The sequence below is a fragment of the Schistocerca piceifrons genome, chromosome 2 (genome assembly GCF_021461385.2).
Source record: "Schistocerca piceifrons isolate TAMUIC-IGC-003096 chromosome 2, iqSchPice1.1, whole genome shotgun sequence".
Classification (NCBI taxonomy): Eukaryota; Metazoa; Arthropoda; class Insecta; order Orthoptera; family Acrididae; genus Schistocerca; species Schistocerca piceifrons.
The window spans coordinates 480,702,808-480,726,689 of record NC_060139.1 but is presented as its reverse complement, the minus strand read 5'-3'; the positions used below and the strand labels follow the sequence as shown (position 1 = coordinate 480,726,689).

Below are 23,882 nucleotides of genomic sequence, written 5' to 3'. Positions count from 1 at the left end.
CCACATGTGTTTGAGCACACCTGACGGCGTTTCACAATCCATGAATGTTGTACCATAACAATGTGACCGCCAGCAGGTTTCACCAGTGATTTATGGTCCTACCACATGGGGTACATTTCGAAAATGCACAGAAAACTCTCGGTGTTGCCACACCAAGTACCAAACCACCCCTCACATACCCCCACCCCTCCCCCTCACTCGCAGGGTGCCTGATTCTGACCATACAGCCACTCGCTCCTTCCGCAGTACCGTCTGCATCTGCCGCACTGGCATTCTGCGTCATTTCCGAGGTGGACAATAGAAGTACTGTGCCTTTAACCTCCGGTCCAGTTTACAGGCCTACCTCATGCGCCACTCATCCATTCGTTCTCACGGTACCGACCGTACCTGCTGTGTCGTGCTTCCATGACTCATCAGGGACATTGCAAACGCCCGTTGTTTGGGACGTGTTTGCTTGTAATTACAGGACAGCCTATCCTACCACGGGACAGCAGGCCTTCCAATATACACTGAAGCCACCCTCGTCCCTCCCCCCCTCTCCCCCTGGCCCTCTGCCGAAGCTACCTCCTTTATATGAGGACAACCCCATTTTAAGGTTCATGCTTTTGGAGCTCCTTTTCGAGTTACATCAGGTGACCGACGACAACACTAAATTTCTATGTCTCATCATGCACCTCCATGACCACTCAGATTTAATTTGTGACCTCCTCCTTTCGCCATCACCACCACCAAAATACAAGCTCATCAAGAAGACAATATTGGACCGACTCGGCTGCTTGATACAGGAATTAATAATCAAGATCCTGTAGGAGGAACACCTGGGGTACCGCACTCCGTCACAACTCTGACGCCACCTTCAGCTACTTGTGAGTGAACACACGATGCCGGACATTACCCTGTGGGCGGTATGGTGTGCCAAGTTACCTACCGACCTGCAGATACACCTGCTACTGCACTCCTTCAAGTCCATTGACTCTTGCCTTCGCATCGCAGATCAGCTGTGTGCACTACTGCAACAAAAACAACCAGTACACCTCTCACCGCTGGTTGGCACTACACCGCCTGTTTACTGGCCGTGTGCAAGCAGAGACAGAGCTCGTTCTGCCTCCACACCATCTACACCACCGGGCAGTACTCGTCCTCTCTCCCCTCTTTCCAAGCACTCAAGAATCGCACACGTACCATACGTCCCGGTTTATATTCCGGAACAGATCAACGAGGACAAACCTCCTCCGCTGTCACAATCACCACTACCGCCACATCTGGCTCATCCGTACTGTTGGTACCACAAGATTTTCGGGGATGAGGCCAAGAAGTGCAGATTACCTTGCCAGCACCCAAATGCCGACCGCAGGATCTAAAACACGCCGAGTCCTGTGGGAAACTTCACAGGTGTCCTCAAATATTGCACTCTGTCCTCTTGGCCGATCGGTCATTCATATTTGACCAACATTTTGTCACGGCTTGTTTTCCTAGTTGACACAGGCACTGACGTGTCCATCATACCTACATCATTGGCTCCTCCAGTTTTTTCACCAATGAAGTCGCTTCTACGCACTGTCAACGCATCATCATTACAAACTGTTGGCTCTGCTAAAGTTATGGTGCATCTATCTCTTCTATATTTCCTGTGGACTTTTTACATTGCTGACGTTGACGAACCAATTATCGGTATGGATATCTTGTCCCATTACAAACTCTCCCCAAACATAGTCCAAGGTTCAGTGCTACACCACCCTTCTGACACTCATATACCATACTCAGGCACTTATGCTCATCATTCCGTTTCTGTCATGACTTGTGATTTGGTTCACCAGTGCTCCACCCTCGCAAACAAAATTGTGACCTGCGTCACTAATCTACTCTCAGAGTATGACGGAGCTCATCACGGCTCGTACCTCACTGCTGCAACTGCAGTACACAGTTCCTTCACCTGATCGACCTTCATCAGCAGACACCAGCATGGACACTCATCAGGTTAGTTCAAAAACATTCACTGTGTGTGATGATTTGTGTTCAATGACCTCTGCACCACCCAAGCATGCACCCACTACGTGCAGTGCCTCGTGTTTCAAACGGTGTCTCTAACAACAGTCGCTCGCGCAGCATGACTACGACCACTACTCAGGCAGCTGCCCCCCTTGTTGATAAACATTCCCCTCTCCCGTGCACCAGCCAAGCAACTTTGTGGCCATTGCTGTCCCTCGCACTATGCCGGCGCCTCTCTTGCCCACGCTGGTTGCCCGAGACAAAGTTAACAACAGAGAGTCGCTGCGCACCCCATTCCGCTCCGTGCTGTGCACACAGCCGACCTCTCCAAACAAGCACACGCTATGCTCACATTATAGGCATGTGACATTCGTGCTGCCTTTTCCCACTTGCGCTAACGGCTACGCCTCATCGCGCCCCACTCATCCCAAAACTTCACGTCAAGATGTTACTTAGCCTCGTGTGTAGTTCTCAGTCTCTTCCATCACTGACGGAATGACCCACAAGATAATCATGACTGCCGGCCCTCCTATTGGGCACAAGGTTAGACACCTCAATTCCATTAAGTTGTGTGCAGCCCGGCAGCAAATTAACGAACTTCTGGAGGCAGGAATTCTACAGCCATCAGACAGCAACTGGTCTTCACTGATTCACCTCGTCACCAAACACAATGGTTCTTTTAGAATGTGTGGTGATTACAGATGCTTAAACGCTCATATTGTCATGGAAAATTACCCAATGCTGAACATAAACGATTTCACCCATATGTTATTGGGTGCCACAATCTTCAGTTTGATTGACGGTAAACGTGTCTATCACCAGGTTCCCATAGCGCCGGAAGACATTCCAAAGACTGCTATCACACGCCGCTTGGTTTGTTCCAATACAACTTCATGCCATTTGGGCTTAAAGAATGCGGCACAAACATGGCAACATTTCATTGACTCAGTCTTACAACAGTTCGAGTTCTGCTTTGCATACCTGGATGACATCCTCATTTTAAGCAAGTCGACTGAGGACCGCAAAGATCATGTATCCCAGGTCTTCCAGACCTTGAACTCCAACAGTGTCAAAGTCAACAAAGATAAATTCCAATTGTGTCAGTCTTCTGTGACATTTTTGAGTTACACCGTCTCCACGGACGGAATACAGCCTCCCAAATCCCGCGTGCAGGCTATCACATCATTGCCACCCCTGGCTACGTACAAAGAACTCTGACATTTCCTGGGAACTAACAATTACTATCGCCAACATCTACCTTCTGCCACTGCCGTGCAGGCCCAGCTGATGGACTCGCTGTCCGGCAAACAGACTTTGGGCCTTAAGCCAGTCTGTTGGACTGAACCTATGCTAGAGTTGAAACTCTTTGTCTTTAAATATGTCTGCTTGTGTCTGTATATGTGTGGATGGATATGTGTGTGTGTGCGAGTGTATACCCGTCCTTTTTTCCCCCTGAGGTAAGTCTTTCCGCTTCCGGGATTGGAATGACTCCTTACCCTCTCCCTTAAAACCCACTTCCTTTCATCTTTCCCTCTCCTTCCCTCTTTCCTGATGAGGAAACAGTTTGTTGCGAAAGCTTGAATTTTCTGTGTATGTTTGTGTTTGTTTGTGTGTCTGTCGACCTGCTAGCACTTTCATTTGGTAAGCCACATCATCTTTGTTTTTTTATATATATATTTTGTGAAAGCTCCTATGTATATTTAATGTGTTATTTCATATTATCCAGACTGTAAGCCTAATGACCTGTCGTATGTTACAAGTACGTATCTGTACAAAAGGTAATTTACGGGACCAATTAAAATCACAGTCACTACCTAATCTCTTTAAAGCAGAACCATTGCTGTCTATATGATGTCTATTTTTTTCAGTTGTTCTTTAGACCACTGTGTTGCTTGGCTGATTACTGTTGAGGGACAGTCAGAAAATGCACCACCACTCTTGAACATAGAACTTCATGCTCTTTACACAACACTTCACTTCATGCAGTCATATCAAAGTCCCTTACTGTCTCATACCATTAGTTAAACAATCCATTGTGGCATATTCAGTTATATTCCACTTTTAATCAATAAGAAAGTCTATTAGTTATACTCAATAACTTCCCGACAGTGTTGGACTCCCTTAGATCAAAGCAAATCCCATTTAATCCTTTCTATAGGTGCCAATAATTCTCTCCCACTAAGCTGGATTCTAATTCCATGTGCTCTAAAGCGCCCATCACTGTTTCTGTTTGAAGTGTGTCAAGTGAGTGTAATAAGTCCCCTGTAATTGTCATTCCTTAAACATTTTTAATGTTATTTCTTTGACTTTCCTGGTGATTTGGTGTCATCTCGTGAAATCAGGTGTACTGCCAGTGGTCTGCGTCTTCCCAACACAATATTTCAACATCATAACACCTGATGATGATGCTGAGTTATGACATCGAAATATTGTGTTGGGAAGACGCAGACCAGCTTCAGTACACCTGATTCCATGAGATGTTTTAATGTTCTTCAACCTCTCTATGTATCAGCCTTCTTGCAAACTTCTCAGGAACGATCTGTAAAGATTGCTTCAGTATTATCATGTACACAAGACACAACAAGAATCTCTAAACATTCACATATGGGCACATTATGCATTAACTGCTTTAGAATTTTATAACTTGGCTATAATTAATTGCAATTGATTTTACAAGTACTTTAATAAATTTTAAATATGTGACAAAGTGGGAAATAAAGTCATGTTCTTATGGTCAAGCCACTGCACTGGGAAGTCAGAAGTAATGGCAGGTGCATATGGATAATTTGGAGTTCATAGAACTAAATATCTTTTGTGCTTGTAATTAAACCACAGTAGACTTGTATAATGACTTCTTGCTCTGTCATGCAGCAGGGTGAAATTTCAGTCCCTGGTTTCTTTTTCAGGACACAGGCGATGAGAGAAAAATTCGCCGGGACCGCATCTCGTGGGCATTGTGTGTCCCATCCACATGCTCTGCAACAGAGGTCCAGGTGGCAATGGGTGCTGTGCTCCGTGAGGTGGGGCCCCCTCTTGGTGCCAGCCTGGAGGTTGTGCTGGACCGTGACAGCTGCACATCCCAACTTGAGCAGCCCACTCTGCGTCCAGTGCACATCACTTTCATGTATGTCTCAAACCAGCTACACACAAATAGTGCTACAAGTGTGGGGGAAGAGAGACAGAGAGAGAGAGAGAGGGGGGGGGGGGGGAGAAAGGGAGGGAGAGAGAGAGAGAGAGAGAGAGAGAGAGAGAGAGAGAGAGAGACAGACAGACAGAGAAATGAAGAGAGAGAAAGAGAAAGATAAATATGTTCCCAGCTTCATAGCAAGGCTCTGTTAGTGTGGTTGGACTGAACCAGTGGTAGACAGCACAAATTCTGAAAAAGCTAGAAATTTTTGTTCCTTCTAACAATTTTGGTAAACATTTTTGGAAACAGTGATCAATAGAGTATTATATTTTAACTGTGATCAAGATAACTTTAGTTAAAATTTGTTACTTCTGTTTCCTGGAAAAATGAGGGACTGTTTTGATGTATGCCAGATTATGTATCTATGTCTTGGGTTGAATCCCAATTCTCAGGCTACATGCGGACATTGGCTTCCATCATTTCTCTTCTTTTTCTCATCTGAATCAACAGTACTTCGCTCTCAGTGGACTCACCACAAACACCTTTCTAAAACAGCTACATTTACAACACACTGCTCACTCTTTACAGAGTAAAGGGGCCCACCATAAGGTAACTGTTTATTATTTAAATTGTCCCCTAGGATGAACACCTAGGGGACTTCCCAGCTAATAAATCCAAGATTTTCACCAAGTGTAATGTTCCATTAACTTTTGTAAATTATATAAAACCAAGGTTAATGTTAACTTCCCATTATATGAAGGACATTAGATGTGTGATGCTAGCTCAGTCTACAAACAATTTGAAGAAAGGATCAACAGTGACTGTGTTGAGGAAATTCATTGTTCAGTGAAATGATTTACTAATACTATAGAAAACTCACATCATAATAGCCAGACAGGGATGTCTGTTTTTCTTGAATAAGAACTCAAGGCGTTTTAACCAGTAATCTTCCTCATCTGTTTGCACTATAGATCAGAGATCAGATTAGTTTGGGAGATTCTCAATCTAATAAAACTTATCATATAATTATTGCTCCATTCTTGTTCTGGTCATGGTGGCTACATACATTCCAATATTAAGCAGTACCATTGCCATTGTGGAACTATGGTAATATTACAAATGGAGCCAGAGTCCATGATAATGATAGCATTACCAGCTTATTATGCACTCCTCACTGAACACCATTCCCAAAAGTTAATATGATGCAAATATGTCCTGTGCCGTACTTCCACGATTACCACCTGTGTATGAAAAATTCTTTATCTAAATGGGCTGACACTAATCATACCCATTCAGACTGGAATTATGCCAAGTGAGTTCAACAGAGATTTTGTTAATTATCAGTTATGTAAATGGCAAGTTCAATACACTAACTGAGGCAGTTTTATTGATGAACCGGTATAAGCTATGAGTGGCACAGTGAAAGTCTTCTGAAAAACTCATGTCCATTAGTGTGAAACACATTAGTGCCAAATCTTTCACTCACTTCACTTGTGGAAAAGTCTTAAGAATTCTCGGTTCACTACAATTTCAGCAGCTCTCATGGAGTAAGCTTGTATCTATGTATTGTGGGATTTTTTGATGATGTGACTCAACTGCAAAGTTTGCAACATAATGAGTGGTAATGCTAACTAATCGATCATAGCAGGTAAATGTTTATTTTGAGATCTGCAATGAGGGTTCCCCCCCCGCCCGCCCACCATCTGAAACACTATATGTAACCTTCTTTGGAATCTAGTTTGATAATAAGTTAATAGTGGATTGACAATATGAATTAGGATAGATTACTGCTCACCAAATAGAAGGGGCATTTATTAGCAGACAGAAACATTTGATAGTAGACTGTTAGATTTTGAGGTGTCAGACAAATTCCTCCATCAGACCAAAAAACTTGCACATACACGATTCATACATACATGTCCACTGTCATTTCTGTGTATGGTGGCCCCACTGTGGTGAGTAATGATTTTGGCTGTTGTGAGTAGTGGGGGCACAGAAGACATAAGGGCTGGGGAGGGTAAAGGATAGCAGGGTGGGGATGGGGTGAAGATTCTGTAGTGCTGCCTGTAGGAGTGTGCGGGAGCATAGGGACAGGATGGGATTGCAGTGCTGGTGAGAGAAGGGACAGAAGCAGATGAAGGGGAAAAGAACTTTGCAGGTGAGCCAGTGGGACAGAAAGTGTGTAAAAGTCTCATATGAGAGCAGGGAAGGAGGTACAGATAGAGGCAAGTGGAGTACAGGCTATACTGAAAGCTGAGATGAGGAAATTCACATGAACAAAGGATAACTCCACCTGTGCAGTTCATGAAAGCTTATGTTGATGGGAAGGATACAGATGGCACAGGCTGTGGTCCATCTTCCTCTTGGCTATTTTGCTGGTGGCAAGTGGACAGATACTTGTTTAGTGACATGCCCATGTAGATTGCCACAGAGTGGTTGCATCTAAGTTGATAGTATTGTAGCCTACAATACAAATGGATACTAAACAGTTGACTTGTCTATTGAAAAAAACACAAGAAGGCACAAAATACAATAACAGGGAAGTGACAACAACCACAAGCGATACTAAATCGGTAGCAATATCCTAGCCCAGGATAGCATTGCATATCCATAACATAACCAACAGTGAAGTCCAAACAGTGTAGCGTCTCAATATGTTGTGTGTGTCCTGGGAGGATGATAGTGAACAGCATGACAAAGAATGATGATTCCTCAGATAGTCTGAGAATATACATTTATTGCAGCATCTCCATGCAAACATCAAGTCCCACATCAGACAGTAATAACAGAAATGATCATTCCTGATCAGAGGTAAGTATAATTCCAAGTCCAAAGAAATATTGGTCCAATAATCACTGTAATCACAACTACACAGTACCACTAAGTCCCCAGGAATATTGGTGGTAGCTGCTGGGCAGCATAGCAGAACAATGCATATAGTGCTGACTCGGTTTGTAACACTCCGGTTTAATCTTCTGACTTATCCCGCTCGATCGAGATCTGATAGCAGCCCAAAACAGGTATTAATTAATGTGACCGTGTACCTAATGGGGCTGGCAATCGGATTGGACTGCTACGGAGTTGTTACATTCCATTTTGTCCTTCTCGAATGCTGTAGTAATGAATGACTGGTGCCAAGAAGAACAACAACACAGCTTCATTAATCAACGAACTATATTCATCACAAAAACACCAAAAGGAAGGAGACAGCCACTGCCTTCGTTGTACAGAATTAATAACGGCTAATCACAGCACAGGCCTCTTCGTTATTTATTATCGTCACACGTAATTTCAATCACTGTAATCCAACACTGCAATCCAACACTGCAATCCAGATGATGTCGGCGCGGTAGACGCGTAATTACAAATATCGGCACAAAAATATCACTGAATCACACTAGTAATTATACTTGTTCACTTTCCCGTATATTTCTAACACCAGAGGGGTTAAACCGCGGCGATGGCCACCCCCTTTGTCGGTACGGCTTTGCATTACGGCCACCGGCCGCCCCACGGCCCAGCCCGCAGCCTGGGTCCCACTCTACTCTACTCTCTCAACACTCGCTCTCGCTCTCGCAACCCGACACACACTATCGATTGTTTGTCCTGTCGACCTGTGCTGTCGCAAAACTTATAGTAAGGGCCTACGGACCCCTTACAGGTTGAAGCTCCAACAGATGGTATGCAACAAGCAGCCAGCATAAGTGGCCTAGAGCAGAGCTGCAACTGCAACTGCCTGCTGGAGAATGCATCATGGCTTACGTACACTGCAGGGGAGGAATGTCCTTGGGCTCTTGATGATTACACGACCTGCAGATGCAAGTTGGTCCATTTGACAGTTGCACTGATGTAGTTTCTCTAAGTACTGCCTACAACTGATGATGGTTGTTGCTGGTGGCACCTGCTAGCATTGATCCTGTAAGCAGAATGTTTATAATCTGCATCACATCCAAAAATGTGACTTATTTGATAGGCACTAAACAGTCCTCGCCAAGGGCTAGCAAGCTGCAAGCAGGCATCATGCCAGAAGCAAGAGTGACCAACTATGTGGGGGACTAGCCTTGCGTACTTTACAGATAGACTACATGACTGCTTTCAAAAGTGGTCCTGCCTTTGTTGGGGTAGGAAATGCCTTTCACAGGTCAGGAGTAGCCAGTAGTGGAAGGGTGTATGGGACAGGTCTTGCAACTTCAAAGGCTGCTTTATCGTCTGACCCATTTAAACCCTTCCCACCAACGCTAGCTTTCCTGAATTGCACAGATGAGACTTCTGTATGCAACAATCCTTCATCTTTGTAACCTCCTGACCCCTAATCTTTGTTGGTCCCTCTCCTCAATATGCCTCAAACTGCGTTGCCCTCCCTGACCCCACTCCAATCTCACACATGGGTTGTATCCTTTCCTGCACATCTGCATTTCTCTCTTCTATATACATGGGTATAGCCAAAATCCACCAAAAACTTTTGAGAAAGTTAAATTTCCCAAACTGAATAATTAACATGGTTACCTGATATTGTTAGTATTAACAAACCAACAAGTCATTCTAGTGAAAGCAGGCATTTTTGGGAATCAGAAAAATGGTACTGAATTTTGGAAATAACACTATTTAAGATTGAACATTCTGTAGCACAAACATTTTGATTGTGAATAACTTTTGAAATATGAAATTTTTGGTAAAAGTAAGACATTTGTTGAGAAGAGGAGAATGAAGGCTTCTAAATGAGCTATGTTGCTTTAGAAACAAACATCTATATTCTCACTGAAAATTTCATCTCCACATAGTTTGGATACATAGTAATTCATGTATTTCTTTACATCAAATATTTCCATAATAACAGAATGTACAACTATTATCAGTGGTCTGAAAACTATACAGTGAATAATAAATATTAATCAGAAATGAGAAATTAGTATTTTATGAAATTATTGCATATGCACCATTAACAAAACAAGATCAAATAAAGGGAAAGAAATGTATTAAGGTCAGGAGCTGTAGAAGAACAGTTAGGATTGTCCACCTTGTTCTACTATAACCTGAAGGCATTCCTTCATGACATTTCAAATGACCTTTCAAAATAAGCAGCTCTTGCTTTGGAGTAAGAGCATACTAATCAAAGGTGAAACTGAGCCAAGCATAACTGAACAAGCCTGTGACTGGTTTACAGCAACTGATTTAAGTCTTTACCACACAAAGAATTGTAATGTACACATTCAAACAAATAAAATGGCCTACTGATAGCCTGTAATGAGCATATCATAAAATAAAATTATGTGTGTAAATTACCTTGTGGTCCAGCTGGATGACAAACTGAAATGGTGTCATAACATGGACAAGCTAATTCAGAGGCTCTCAGTGAGTTAACTTGAAGACAAGGGTGCTGAATTTCTTTGAACATTTTCTCTCTCTCTCTCTCTCTCTCTCTCTCTCTCTCTCTTATCTTCTGAAATTATCAATTTGTAGCAATGCAATTAAAGTAAAGAAAGTATTCATTCAGAAAATACTATGTAAAGCAGGTAGCTGAACATCTTGCGAAGGCCTCATCTGGCTTCTTGGCATTCTTGCTTCCACTTTCAGTATGTTTATTCCTCAATGGTTCAAGCATGGCTCTGAGCACTATGGGACTTAACATCTGAGGTCATCAGTCCCCTAGAACTTAGAACTACTTAAACCTAACTAACCTAAGGACGCCACACACATCCATGCCTGAGGCAGGATTTGAACCTGTGACCATAGCGGTCGCACAGTTCCAGACTGAAGCGCCTAGAACTGCTCGGCCACACCGGCTGGCATTCCTTAATGGTATTTGTTGCTAATAACAGAAGTTGGTTTCCAATTAATTTTGATATACACAACTACAGTAAAAAATACAAGAGCAGTTTTCTTTCTTTAAGGTTCAAAATTATATTTTTAATTCTCTTATTGAGGTCTTCAACCTGCTCTCATTACTCATAAAGCAAGGAGTTGAAAATCCCTACAAATTCAAAAGCAAAGTTAAATTTGTTTGTATCAGCTGCTCTTTTTATAAATTATCTAGATTCAAAAGTTGAAAATTCTTCTTTTTCCTGACAAGTTCTAGTAATAATTTGAAACAGGCCTATATTCTTACAGGGTACATTTGTTGTGTGATAAATATCAGTGTGTAAAAGTTGAATTATATTAATGGTATGGTATAAATAGTAGCTACTTAATGTACACTATGTGATAAAAAGTATCCAGACAACCCCAAAAACATACGTTTTTCATATAAGGTGCATTGTGCTGCCACCTATTGCCAGGTACTCCATATCAATGACCTCAGTAGGCATTAAACATTGTGAGAGAGCAGAATGGGGTGCTCTGCGGAACTCACGGACTTTGAATGTGGTCAGGTGATTGGGTGTCACTTGTGTCATATGTCTGTATGTGAGATTTCCACACTCCTAAACATCCCTAGGTCCACTGTTTCCAATGTGATAGTGAAATGCAAACTTGAAGGGACATGTACAGCACAAAAGTGTACAGGCTGACCTCATCTGTTGACTGACAGAGACCGCCAACAGTTGAAGAGGATTGTAATGTGTAATAGGCAGACTATCACACAGGAACTCCAAACTGCATCAGGATCCACTGCAAGTACTATGACAGTTAGGCGGGAGGTGAGGCAATTTGGATTTCATGGTTGAGTGGCTGCTCATAAGCCACACATCATGCCGGTAAATGTCAAACGACATCTCACTTGGTGTAAGGAGGCCAGTAAATGCCAAACGACATCTTGCTTGGTGTAAAGAGTGTAAACATTGGATGATTGAACAGTGGAAAAATGTTGTTTGGTGTGATGAATCACAGTACACAATGTGGCGATCTGATGGCTGGGCATGGGTATGGCGAATGCCCAGTAATGTCATCTGCCAGAGTGTGTAGTGCCAACAGTAAAATTCAGAGACAGTAGTGTTATGGTATGGTCATGTTTTTCAAGGATGTGGCTTGCACCTCCTGATGTTTTGCATGACACTATCACAGCACAGGCCTACATTAATGTTTTAAGCACCTTCTTGCTTCCCACTGTTGAAGAGCAATTCGGGTATGGCGATTGGATCTTTCAACACAATCGAGCACCTGTTCATAATGCACAGCCGTGGCAGAGTGGTTACATGACAATAACATCCCTGTCTGTAATGGACTGGTCTGCACAGAGTCCTGACCCGAATCCTATAGAATACCTTTGGGATGTATTCGAACACTGACTTTGTGCCAGGTCTCACCAACCAACAATAATACCTCGCCTCACTGCAGCACTGCGTGAGGAATGGGCTGCCTTTCCCCAAGAAACCTTCCAGCACTTGATTGAATGTATGCCTGAGACAGTGGAAGCTGTCATCAAGGCTAAGGGTGGGCCAACACCATATTGAATTCCAGCATTACCGATGGAGGGTGCCACGAAATTGTAAGTCATTTTCAGCCAGGTTTCCAGACACTTTTGATCACATAGTGTAACTGAGTAGTTAGCAGCTTTTTTAGAGCAGCATAAAGCAGCAGCTTTCCTTCTAATTTTAAAATGAAACATTTAGCCAGAGTAGGTGAAAATAGATTATTGAACTTAAAAAAGTTATTTACTACTGCTACTTGTAACAGCTGCTTGTCTTTGTTATTTATACATTGACCATTAAATCTTTCCTTCATAATGGGAGTTATAAAACCTCTTGAAAGAATATAAATTATGTAAGATGTTTATTTTCAGTTTATGTAATTATAAGGAAAGTATCAACAATTCTACTGACAAAAATGAATGTAATGGTAATTTCTATATTCACTTGTTCCACATTACTGACATTTATACTTTATGGTGGAATCTACAAAGAAAATTTAAGTCCCAAATCTTTATTATGCCCCTTAGAGTTTCCATCAACCAAAAAATGTTTAGCAATAAATTTCTAATTTTGCTACTCATTAAGATATCTACCCTATTTTAGTGTCTAACAACAACAATCAATTTTTTTAACAGGTGTTTTATGGGAGCTCTAATTCTACTGGTTTTATACTGTTCATACTATCATATGCGCTCAAACATGAATCAAAATTCCTTGCAGTCTACAAAAAATTTAGGTATGTCCTAATATATTTTAGAGTGTCATAAAAGATGTTAAATTTCCCTTACTTTTTTAATGCCAGCAACTCAACAAAAAGAAGATTAAATAATTTAAAGAATTAATATACAGTAATAGAAATAAGTTCCCTAGATAAAGTGTTGCTTTTTTCCTATTTTGTTCTCTTTTGCTTTATGTGTATCATCTAACAAGCTTAATTCCAGCTTGAGAAACAATAAACTCTCTTTAAATGCAAGTATTTACTTCAGTACATCAGTATGAAAAAAGCTAAACATCAGTCAGATGGTGGACAAGTCTTATTATTAACAGCAAACATATAGAAACAGTAGTGTCATAAGTAATGATACATTGAAACATTAACCACCAATTCCAGTGATTAGTTATTCTCAGTGGCAACAAATATTCCACTTCCAAATTTTAAAAAAATGCATCTGCGTTATATTTACTCCAACAGACACTGATCATTCCATAGACAATGTCTAGTTTAAAAAAAATACTACCGATGAATTAGGTGGCTAAGATATGGTACCAAGTTCTTCTGGTTGTAAAGGTGTTTTATACAAGAGTATTAAAATCACATGCTGCATTTCTGTGACAATTCTTGAGCTATTTTGGCAAACAGTCAATGATTCAAAGCCAATAATCTGGAAGACTTAAATATTTCATCATGACAACCATATAATAAAACAGAACGAAGAAGTTCACTTTTAATTACAAATCTGTTTCAGTTCTTCCAGTCTTGTAAACACTTTTTGTGAAAATAGTCTAAAGTGGAGTGATGACTTATTTTGAATGGAATAATCTTAGTATCACAGTGTTTGGTGCTTGGCCAGCACCTGTTCTTGACCCACGTAAATGATTTCCCTTAGACTTTGGTGCACTCTTCAAAGACTGTGATGTTTGGTGATAAGACAAGTACACTGATAAAGGACTGAAGCACATCACTACCTGATACAGCCAATGTAATAATGGAACAAGCTAACAACTGGTCCACAGCAAACAGCTTAGCCATTACAAAGATTCATATTATCCAGTTCCAACCAAATAAAAATATCTTAAAAATACAAGAAATATAAATCAATGGACACACTCTGGATGAGACTCAGTGTGTGAAACTGAGTGTGGTGACACAGCATTTATGACATTGGGCTCTCTCATTTTGGAGGATGCCAGTTCAAATACCCATCAGGACATCCAGATTTATGTTTTCTTTGTTTTCCCTCAATTTTTTGTGGCAAATATTAGGGTGGTTCATCTGAGAAAGATGCAGCCAATTTCTTACCTCCAGTGTCTGCCTCTATAAATGAGCGATTATCATACTTGACTATCTGGGGTACCCAAGTTCAACTGCCAGCACTGCTATGGATTTTTCCATGATGGTAAGCATGGAATCGGATTTTTCCATGGTGGTAAGCCGGGAATGGGATGAACTCAGCTTCGTGAAGCCAACTAGTGACTTATACTTGATGCCTCCATTATAAAGCAATCACTTAACTCACTTGAAGACTCAGTTAATAACAAGTGTTAATGTGGGCAATTTGTAACCAAATACTGGAAATTAAATAAAAATGATTTTTTATGTTCACATTTTATTACATTTCTGGAGACAAAAAATCTCCTCTGCAGGAATCAACAGGGGTACCAAAAACAACAATTGTGTAAAATTCTCTCCCTTCATGAGACCCAGAAAGAAGTAGATACAGGTCCCCAGGTAGATGCTGTGTTCCTAGACTTCTAGGAGGTGTTCGATACAGTTCTGCATTGTCACTTAGTGAACAAAATAAGAGCATACAGAATATCAGACCAATGGTGTGATTGAATGGAAGAGTTTTTAGCAAACATAACATGGCATGTCATTCTCAATAGAGAGAGGTCTTCGCACATAAAAGTAACTTCAGATATACCCCAAGGGAGTATTACTTTTCACAATGTAAATAGATGATCTAGTAGAAAGTTGGAAGTTCCATGAGATTTTTTGCAGATGATGCTGTTGTATACAGAGAAGTTGCAATGCTACAATATTGTAGCAAAATTCAAAAAGACATTCAGAGGATCACTGCTTGGTGCAGGGAGTGACAATTGATGTATCAACATAAACAAATTGCACATACATAAACAGAAAGACTCTTTATTGTTTCAGTATACAATTGCAGAACAGTCAGTGGAAGCAATTACTTCCACAAAATATCTACTAGTATGCATATGGAGTGATGTAAAGTGGAACAACCATGTAAAATTAATTGCTGGTAACGCAGATAAGACTGAGATTCATTGGAAGTATTTGCAGCAAATGAAGTCCATAAACAATATTGCTCATCACTCCAGGATCTGCACCAGATAGGTTTGGAAGAGGAAAAGATCCAAAGACGAACACAGCAATTCATTACAGGTTCATTAGTAAGTGCAAAAGCATCACAGAGATGCACAGCCAACACAGTGGCATATGCTGCAAGAGAGGCATTCTATATCATGGTGTGCCTTACTGTTAAAATTCTGAGACCATGTGTTCCTATAAGAGTTAGTCAGTATTTTTCTTCCCTGTATGTACAACTTTCAAAACGACCATGAAGATAAAATCAGAGAGATTCAAGCCCGAACAGAGGCTTACTGGCAATCGTCCTTTCTGCAAACTATCTGGACTGGAACAGGAAAAGGAGGAAGTGACAGTGGTACACAAAGTAGCCTCTGCAATGCACCATAAGGTGGCTTGTGGAGTATAGATGAAGCTGCAGAGTTTCTATGTACACTTTGCATCCTGATGTAGTGTTCAAAGTGGAGTTATGTGTATTCTGCTGCAAAAGTGTGTAACTGGTTGCTGATAAATATCTGATAATAAGAGGTAAATTCTGCTTAAGTGTAATATTTGACATTAAAAAATATTGGTATTGCCAATATGTAGTTGATATTCTTCTGTGTAAAGCTACATAACTGCTTTCTTTGGGGTGCTAGATAAAAACAGCAACTGAGTAGTGTAAGGGGAATTGCTGTGGCTTTTTTGAAAGTAACTGTTTCTTTCCTTGTGAGTATGATGGGACTTCAAAAAGTAAGTTACACATTATTATGGTAGGCTGAGTAACTTTTATTGAATGTTGCACTAAACTTCAAACTGATGCAGATCAATGATGCTATTTTTCAACATAGTTCCAAAGTCTCTGTAAGAAATGGTCAGAATGTTCTAACAACCATACATTTCCTCAATGACAGAAATCCACTCTTTGGTCACAGAGCTATTTTAAAATCATTGTGTGAAAATCATCATTGTTGAAAACTCTCTTTCCCCCAGACATTATCACATCTTGTCAAAAAGGTGGAAATCACATGGTGCTAGATCCGGGCTTAGCCAGCATTTCGCTGCTTCCCTGTATGTACATTGCATTTGGTCCATATACTGCCAGAATTTCATGGTGAATCTGTGCGCAATTTAGATGTTTTACCCAAAAGAATTTGTAATGTTCCAAGTACATCAACTTTAGAGTTTGTTTCCAGCTGCTGCACAATTTCAGTTACACAGTGTGATACACTTGTTATCGATACTGCAGCAGAACTGTAGGAAACCCAGAACATATACACTCCTCTGATAATGCACCACTCATGTTGCAAAATATTCTTAACACAGTATGACATGTGTGACTAACTTTCTGAAGTCTCTACATATGTACATATATAAATTCATCTAGAGTTAGCTCCTACTACTATCAATGTGAGTAGATTAGCACCAGTCAAATTCATTGTTGGTATGCTTTTCAGAGGTTAGTTGCAGTGGCTTCTTCTGCCTGTTAATGTAAAACTGACACATTCAGCATCACTGAAGCATGTCTTTCATAATGGGAGTAACATTAACTTGATATGTGAATGACTGAACAAGAATAGCAACCATGGGTACACTTCAAGTTGCAATGTTCAAATAACTACATTCACAGAAATGATTTTAGAATTGTGCATACTACTTTACTCTAGAGCATGTCACAACACACACTTGCGCTACTGTCACATGCATTCTTGTCAGTAGTAGACAATACAGTATTATCAGTGTGACAATTCAGCATTTCCAATTTGACAAGAGCTATATCACATTGAGGCACAAGCTTGCAGGTTCTATTGTGGTCATTCCCACTCTATACAAAATATTCTTATTTTTCAGTTTGTCAAACTAAGCACTTTCTGGATGTAGCTGTATCTGGATGTAGCTGTATTAATTCATATATAAATATTTAGGACAACAGGAAATAAAATGTGTTAGATAAGCACTTTTACCTGCTGTTACATACAAATGTCTGGACTCAATCTGTAGGGCATTATGGTGATATATGTGTCTATGGACAATGCATGTCCCATTTAGATTTCTTTTATAACTCCGTGGATTTGCTATTGTGACTTTGTATTGTTATCCATCTGAAAACTAAGAGCTTTTGCGTTTGTTATTTTTTAATGTCTTTATTTCTGTTTCTTGAGTGTCATCATTGGCATTATAAGAGCAAGAGTTTAACTGTCCACATGAATTAACTATGTAAATCAACTTCTTCAGAACATTCATGTGTTCTAGAAATCACTGCACAGGCGTACTTCATCCGTGAAATGCAGGGATACATCTGATAGAATATTGTTGTGTGATTGCTTTCTTATTTTTGAGAGAGAATGAACTAGTATTAGAGAAATAACAGCAAACAAACAAAGATAATTACTTCCATGATTCATTGTGGATCCACAATGGAGAGATGCTTGCTTTTGTATGAAACTTTGTATTGGAAAAATAACTGCAAACATTTTGCATCTTTAGAAGTCATTGCCTGTGGTTCCAAGTATTTGTGTTGTTCATCTGTTCTTATTTGAAAACACAGATTATACACAATATTAACATAACCTATAATATTGATTTACTGAATCCTTGAAATAATGTAGACATGTCAAAAGCTATGAAGTAAATAGGGCAATCCTCTCAATTCCATGTGATGGCGTATTATTAAACATGTCACTAATAGTTAGCACTGGCAATCTGTTGAAGGCCTGCACTGTTACTGAGGACATACAGTATGCATTACAAATAATGAAGTTTCTAAAGAAATTACAAAGAAATAACAGTATTCAATACACATGGATGTAGTTTACCATTAATAGTAATCTAAGATAACAAGTGTGTTAACCATACTTCAAAATTCCAATAACATTTATTTATTTATTTATTTCCTTCAGGTACCAAAGAACAACTGATATTTGCCTTTTCAATTTTTCAAAATATCCAGCGCCTCACAGAAAAAAATGGTAAAGTGAGAGGACTTGACAGCTTTCACTTTGTGCGTTTCTTATTTATCATTGCGGTGATTGCTGGTCATCGGATGCTTATTTCGTATGGGCATCCGGTATACAATGGTGAAGACTTGGACAAGGTAGGATTATGGAATACTTAAGTCAAATCTGTACAAGGAAAACCAATTATTTAAAGGGATATTTGGAGAGAGGGAATAAGGGGGAGGTACTGCACAATATAAAAAAAAACACAATATTTTTGTGGGGGCACACTTTAGCTGATGGTTACTGGGTACATTGTAGTTTAATATCTCATATAGTATTATTTATTCATTTGTTTTTTGGTGGTGAGATTAGACACATTAATTTATGCGCAATAAATCAATCATACCTGTACATGGCTATTATCAAACTGTTTCAATTTGTTTTTTTGCTTTTAACATTTAATGTTACATGCATGGGCATTGTCAACCAAGTACATTTTTTTCAAAATTACAAATAACAAATTTTTCACTATATATTACAATTAAATAATTTAAGTTGTAGGATAGTAATTCATCCCATAGTGAACAATTGGTTTTATGTGCAATTTATTACTATACTTATTTCTAGAACAGGATTGTTTTTTACATTATTATTTGTGTTACACCCAAGTTATACAGGCATTTTTAGATCTGCCATTGCTTGAATTGCTTTTTAAAAGTATCTCCAGTCGCCATCTTAATATAAGATAGTGGCTTTTTGCTGTTAAAGCTAATCTTCTGTTAACCATATATAATTCCTTGTGTCATATTTGTGAATTTCCATGTTTCTGTTTGTGACCTTAGTGCTTTCTTTCACTAGCATAATGGTTTCTAGCATATATGGAGTGTGTGTGTGTGTGTGTGTGTGTGTGTGTGTGTGTGTGTGTGTGTGTGTGTATGTGTGTGTGCATGTGTGGGGGGAGGGGGGACCGGGGCTTGGGGTGCTCAGTGACAAGGTTAATAGAGCCCTCTAGCATATATGTGGCATAAATATTGAGAATAGTGAATCTAATTAATATGCTTTTATGAGATGTTTTGTGTAGACTGGACTTTTTTCACCAGTTGCAACATTTTGTCTGTTTGGCCCACTTAGTTTAGAGGGAACAATATTTATAATATGTATTTTTTCTATGCTTAGTTTTAAATTGTCTCTTTCAAAGTGAGCTTTTGCCATTTCAATAAAGTTTTGAATCTCTTCAGTTATGCCAGCCTCACTGTCTGTACAACAGACACCAGATGTGTCATTGGCATACACAGTGATCAAATGTTTATCATCTGCAGAACATGGGAAATTGTTTACATAATATTTTAGTAGGAGTGGATCTAAAATGGTGCCCTGAGGGACACCAAAATGTATAGTGTTTTATTCTTGACTGTGTCCCATCCAGTACTGCTCCATTATCATGTACAAGTTTGGTACACTCTAGTCTACCTTTTGAATACATTTGTAGCTGTTGCATGAGTTTTCCAGTGACACAACTCACTGAATTTTTTTTATTAGTGTGCTTTATGATGCACTGTATCAAAATCTTTTGAATAGTTCATGAACATTCCTGCTGCTTAGGAATTTTCATTATTTTTTCAGGTACATAATGGACTGTCTTGATACTTTGACCTCCATGAGTCACACCATGTCTCATAATATGTCAGCATTGTTGTAATATTCCAAGATTCCTTTCAACATTATTCTCTCATCAGCTTGCTGAATGTTAAGACTAGGGCAGTGGATCTGTAGTTCTGGGCATGATTTATTTCTGCTTTTTTGTGTAAGGGTTTCAGTACAGCTAGTTTCAACTCGTCAGGGAACACAATGTCTTCAAGAACACAGCTTATTAGGTGAATTAAATCTACACTAGCTTACAATTTATTTCTTCAACAGATATGAAGAAATTTCATGTGATCCTGGTAACTTTCCATGCATACTGCAGGTAGTGCACTGCAGCTCTGTTCATTAGTGGTCTCAAATGTATGCTGTGCATCCAGTCATCCAGTTTCAGGCAGATATCATTGTTAGCAAAATTTATAAAGTAATTACTAAGCACTGCTTACTAGAAGGGGGTCAGAAATGACATCATTATTCACAGTTGATTCTATATTATTAATTTCATTCTCTGTTGAACTCTTTGTTATTTTCATTTACAGCTACCCAACAAGACTTTGAAGCATTACCTGAGCTTCTTATCTGTTCGCTAATTCTTGCTGCTTTTCATTTCCTGACTTCTTTCTCGTAATGATATTTTTACTGCTCATAGAGTTCTTTATGTAACCTTACAAAATAGTTGTATGACCCATTCTAGTCCATTCTCAACTGTTTTGGATTCATGCCTAATTAGCTTGACAAGAGATACTGAATTTATACAAAGAAGGACAGCACAAATGGTCACAGGTTACTTTGATGCACTGAAGAGCATCACAGCTATGCTGAGACATGTGAATCAGCAGACATGTGAAGATAGATGCCAACTATCCTATGAAAGTCTACTTAAAAAATTTCGAGAACCATGATTCACGAGACATTTAGGAATATAGTACAATCCCCTGTGTTTTGCTCCTGTAGGAACCCAAAGATAAGGTTAGACTATCTGCAGCACACACATGTCATTTAAGCAGTTGTGCTTCCCACATTATATACACAAATGGAAGAGATAGCAACTATAATTCATGGTTCAATAGAAAATGCCATCTGCCATGACTGTCATATTCACTAAAACTTACATCTCATATTATACATCCCAACACAAATTAATTCTTCGTGACTGTGGAATAACTCCAAGTCCATATTAATATAGTAGCTCTCAGAAACTACTTACAATTAATTGTTGATTCTGCTATGGGATACTCTATTTTTGTTAATGAGGTTATAAAGAAATATAACACAGTTAGCTACTACATTTTTCTAAACAAACTGCTGTTTTTTCCAATTTAACTAGATAGTTATAGATTGAAGCAGTGACATAGAGCTTGAGATATGCACAGCTAGCTCAGATGGTGAGAGCTGTTACTTTGAAAGTCAGAGGTCCAACGTGGTGTCCTTATCAGACACAAAGTGTGTTCAGAAGCTTCAGAAAATGTGCTATATATCTACGTCACCATTACATGCATCAGTCCATCTGTACAATCCTACCTCATATTTTTTATTTCTCCAGTGTGTTGTGAACTATACCCATGTTCATAAGCTGAGGGATCTTTGAGATCAACAAAAAAATTCAACATCACCACAATTCAGAAGAAACTGTTATGAGACAGACTGAAAATGTCATATATGTCCCACCAGAACAAGACTTTTTAGTGAACCTGCAACAGTACATGTTGACAGATGGCATGTGTATGCTGTTTATTACTGTCTGACTGTGTGCATTTGACTCAAAGTATGAAAACTGCAGATAAGCAGGATGAAACAGTAAACCATTTTAGATGAAATTGCATGTCATTTGGTCATTGACAAATTAGAGATCAGCCATATTCAGTATAATGTGTGCTTTATTTGTGATATTACAAACTTTAAAATATCATAATATCACATTGTGCATTTCCATTCATAAATTTAATACAATTTAAATGTCATTGTTCCAACTTTATATGCACTGCCGTTTTGATATTCACTGATGATGACTTTTGTATCTCTTCACAGATATACAGCAACTTTTTCAGTATCCTCTTAGCAAATGGGGCACTAGTTGTTGATGTATTCTTCACATTAGCTGCCTTTACTTCAGCTTATATTCTTTTTGACGAACTGGAAAAGCCAACAAATGCTAAGAATATTTTTTCTGTTATATTAACCCGATATTTAAGGTAAGTGACATCTGTTTATTATGTAAGTATTAATTAAATGAAAGTGAATCCATGTTAAAATTTATATAGGATGTTAATTAAGGATTCTCCTTGCAGTTTTATTTTTTATTTTTATTTACACCTCAAGTTCCGTAGGACCAAACTGAGGAGCAAATCTCCAAGGTCATGGAACGTGTCAGTACATGAACTCACAACATAAAAGTAATAAACAGATAAAAATAAATATTCATGAACCTGAAAAAAAGTCAGTCCGTAAGTTTAAGTAAACGCTATCAGCAATACAATAAAAATCAGCTTAATTTCTCAAGGAACTCCTCGACAGAATAGAAGGAGTGACCCATGAGGAAACTCTTCAGTTTCAATTTGAGAGCACGTGGATTATTGCTAAGATGTTTGAATTTGAGTGGCAGCTTATTCAAAATGGATGCAGCAGTATACTGCACACCTTTTTGCACAAGAGTTAAGGAAGTCCGATCCAAATGGAGGTTTGATTTCTGCCGAGTATTAACCGAGTGAAAGCTGCTTATTCTTGGGAATAAACTAATATTGGTAAGAAGAAGCGACAATAAGGAATATACATATTGAGAGGCCAATGTCAAAATACCCAGACTCGTGAACAGAGGTCGACAAGAGGAAGGGAAGGGGCAAATGAACCAGAAATATAGTTACATTTCGAGCAATAAGATTTTTGTCATATTATGTACCAATGCAACAATGGTGCAGTTAGAATTTCCATTAGATCTCCTGCATGTTCTAATTTTAATCAAAGTGCTGCCAGTCAGCTTTATTTTGGATAATATCAGCTTTATTTTGGGTAATATGGAATGCTATAAAAGCTCACCTGCCCTATCATCTTGCACCTTACACATAAAACTATGTGTCTAATTAAAGTACACAAGTTGCTGTGCCTCTCTAGAAACTGCTAGAACAGATTCATCATATTTATTTTCTAACTTCAAAGTATCAAGCTTCAGTTGTGAAATTATATTGAAAGCTGTGTAATATTATGTTATTTAACACAAAAATTTGCTTTCAGTCTACTGAAATAATAACTGAGAGCTATTACCAGCTTATTTATTATACATTTATATCAATTTCTTCTTACAAATACTTTTGGCAAATCAAGAATGTTTTTGAATATTCCGTGGTTTCATTCTGACATGGGTTAGATGAGATATCCAGGCATAATAACTGAAATGAAAATATAATCATTTTCTTATCCTTCAAAATGATAATGAACTATCTGTAATTTCGTGTTCTCTATCGCATGAACCTTCAGGGTAAATTCTACTCTGGCTAGTCTGTCAGGGACTGTTGCAATTACCTTTGACAGTATGACACTCATTCAAGTATTTGGCTACTCTCATCCTCCTAACATTTCATTTGCATTTTTTTAAAATGAAAAAAATTTCCTCAACATAGTTAAATTACTTTTTAGATTAACTTGCTCCTGTCTGAGACTTCCAGTATTCTCCATACTGACACCAGTAGTGTATTCAGTGACTGTGTGTGTTATAAATGAAAGTCACAAGAAGGTAACTGCAAAAGTCTCTGCGACTTGGCTGACATGTTCACACTGAAGACTAACATTAAAAAAAATGAAGACAGAAACCACTAATT

At 39.1% G+C, this 23,882-nt stretch overlaps 1 protein-coding gene across 1 annotated transcript in view; it reads left to right on the top strand.

The window, feature by feature from the left end:
* LOC124777269 (nose resistant to fluoxetine protein 6-like) overlaps positions 1-23,882 on the top strand; it is a 189,703-nt gene that overhangs the window by 84,961 nt on the left and 80,860 nt on the right. The window contains exons 4-7 of the mRNA XM_047252601.1: positions 4,896-5,113; positions 13,098-13,198; positions 18,391-18,584; positions 22,099-22,262. Coding sequence (XP_047108557.1) covers positions 4,896-5,113; positions 13,098-13,198; positions 18,391-18,584; positions 22,099-22,262 — 677 coding nt within the window. The remainder of the gene's footprint in view (positions 1-4,895; positions 5,114-13,097; positions 13,199-18,390; positions 18,585-22,098; positions 22,263-23,882) is intronic.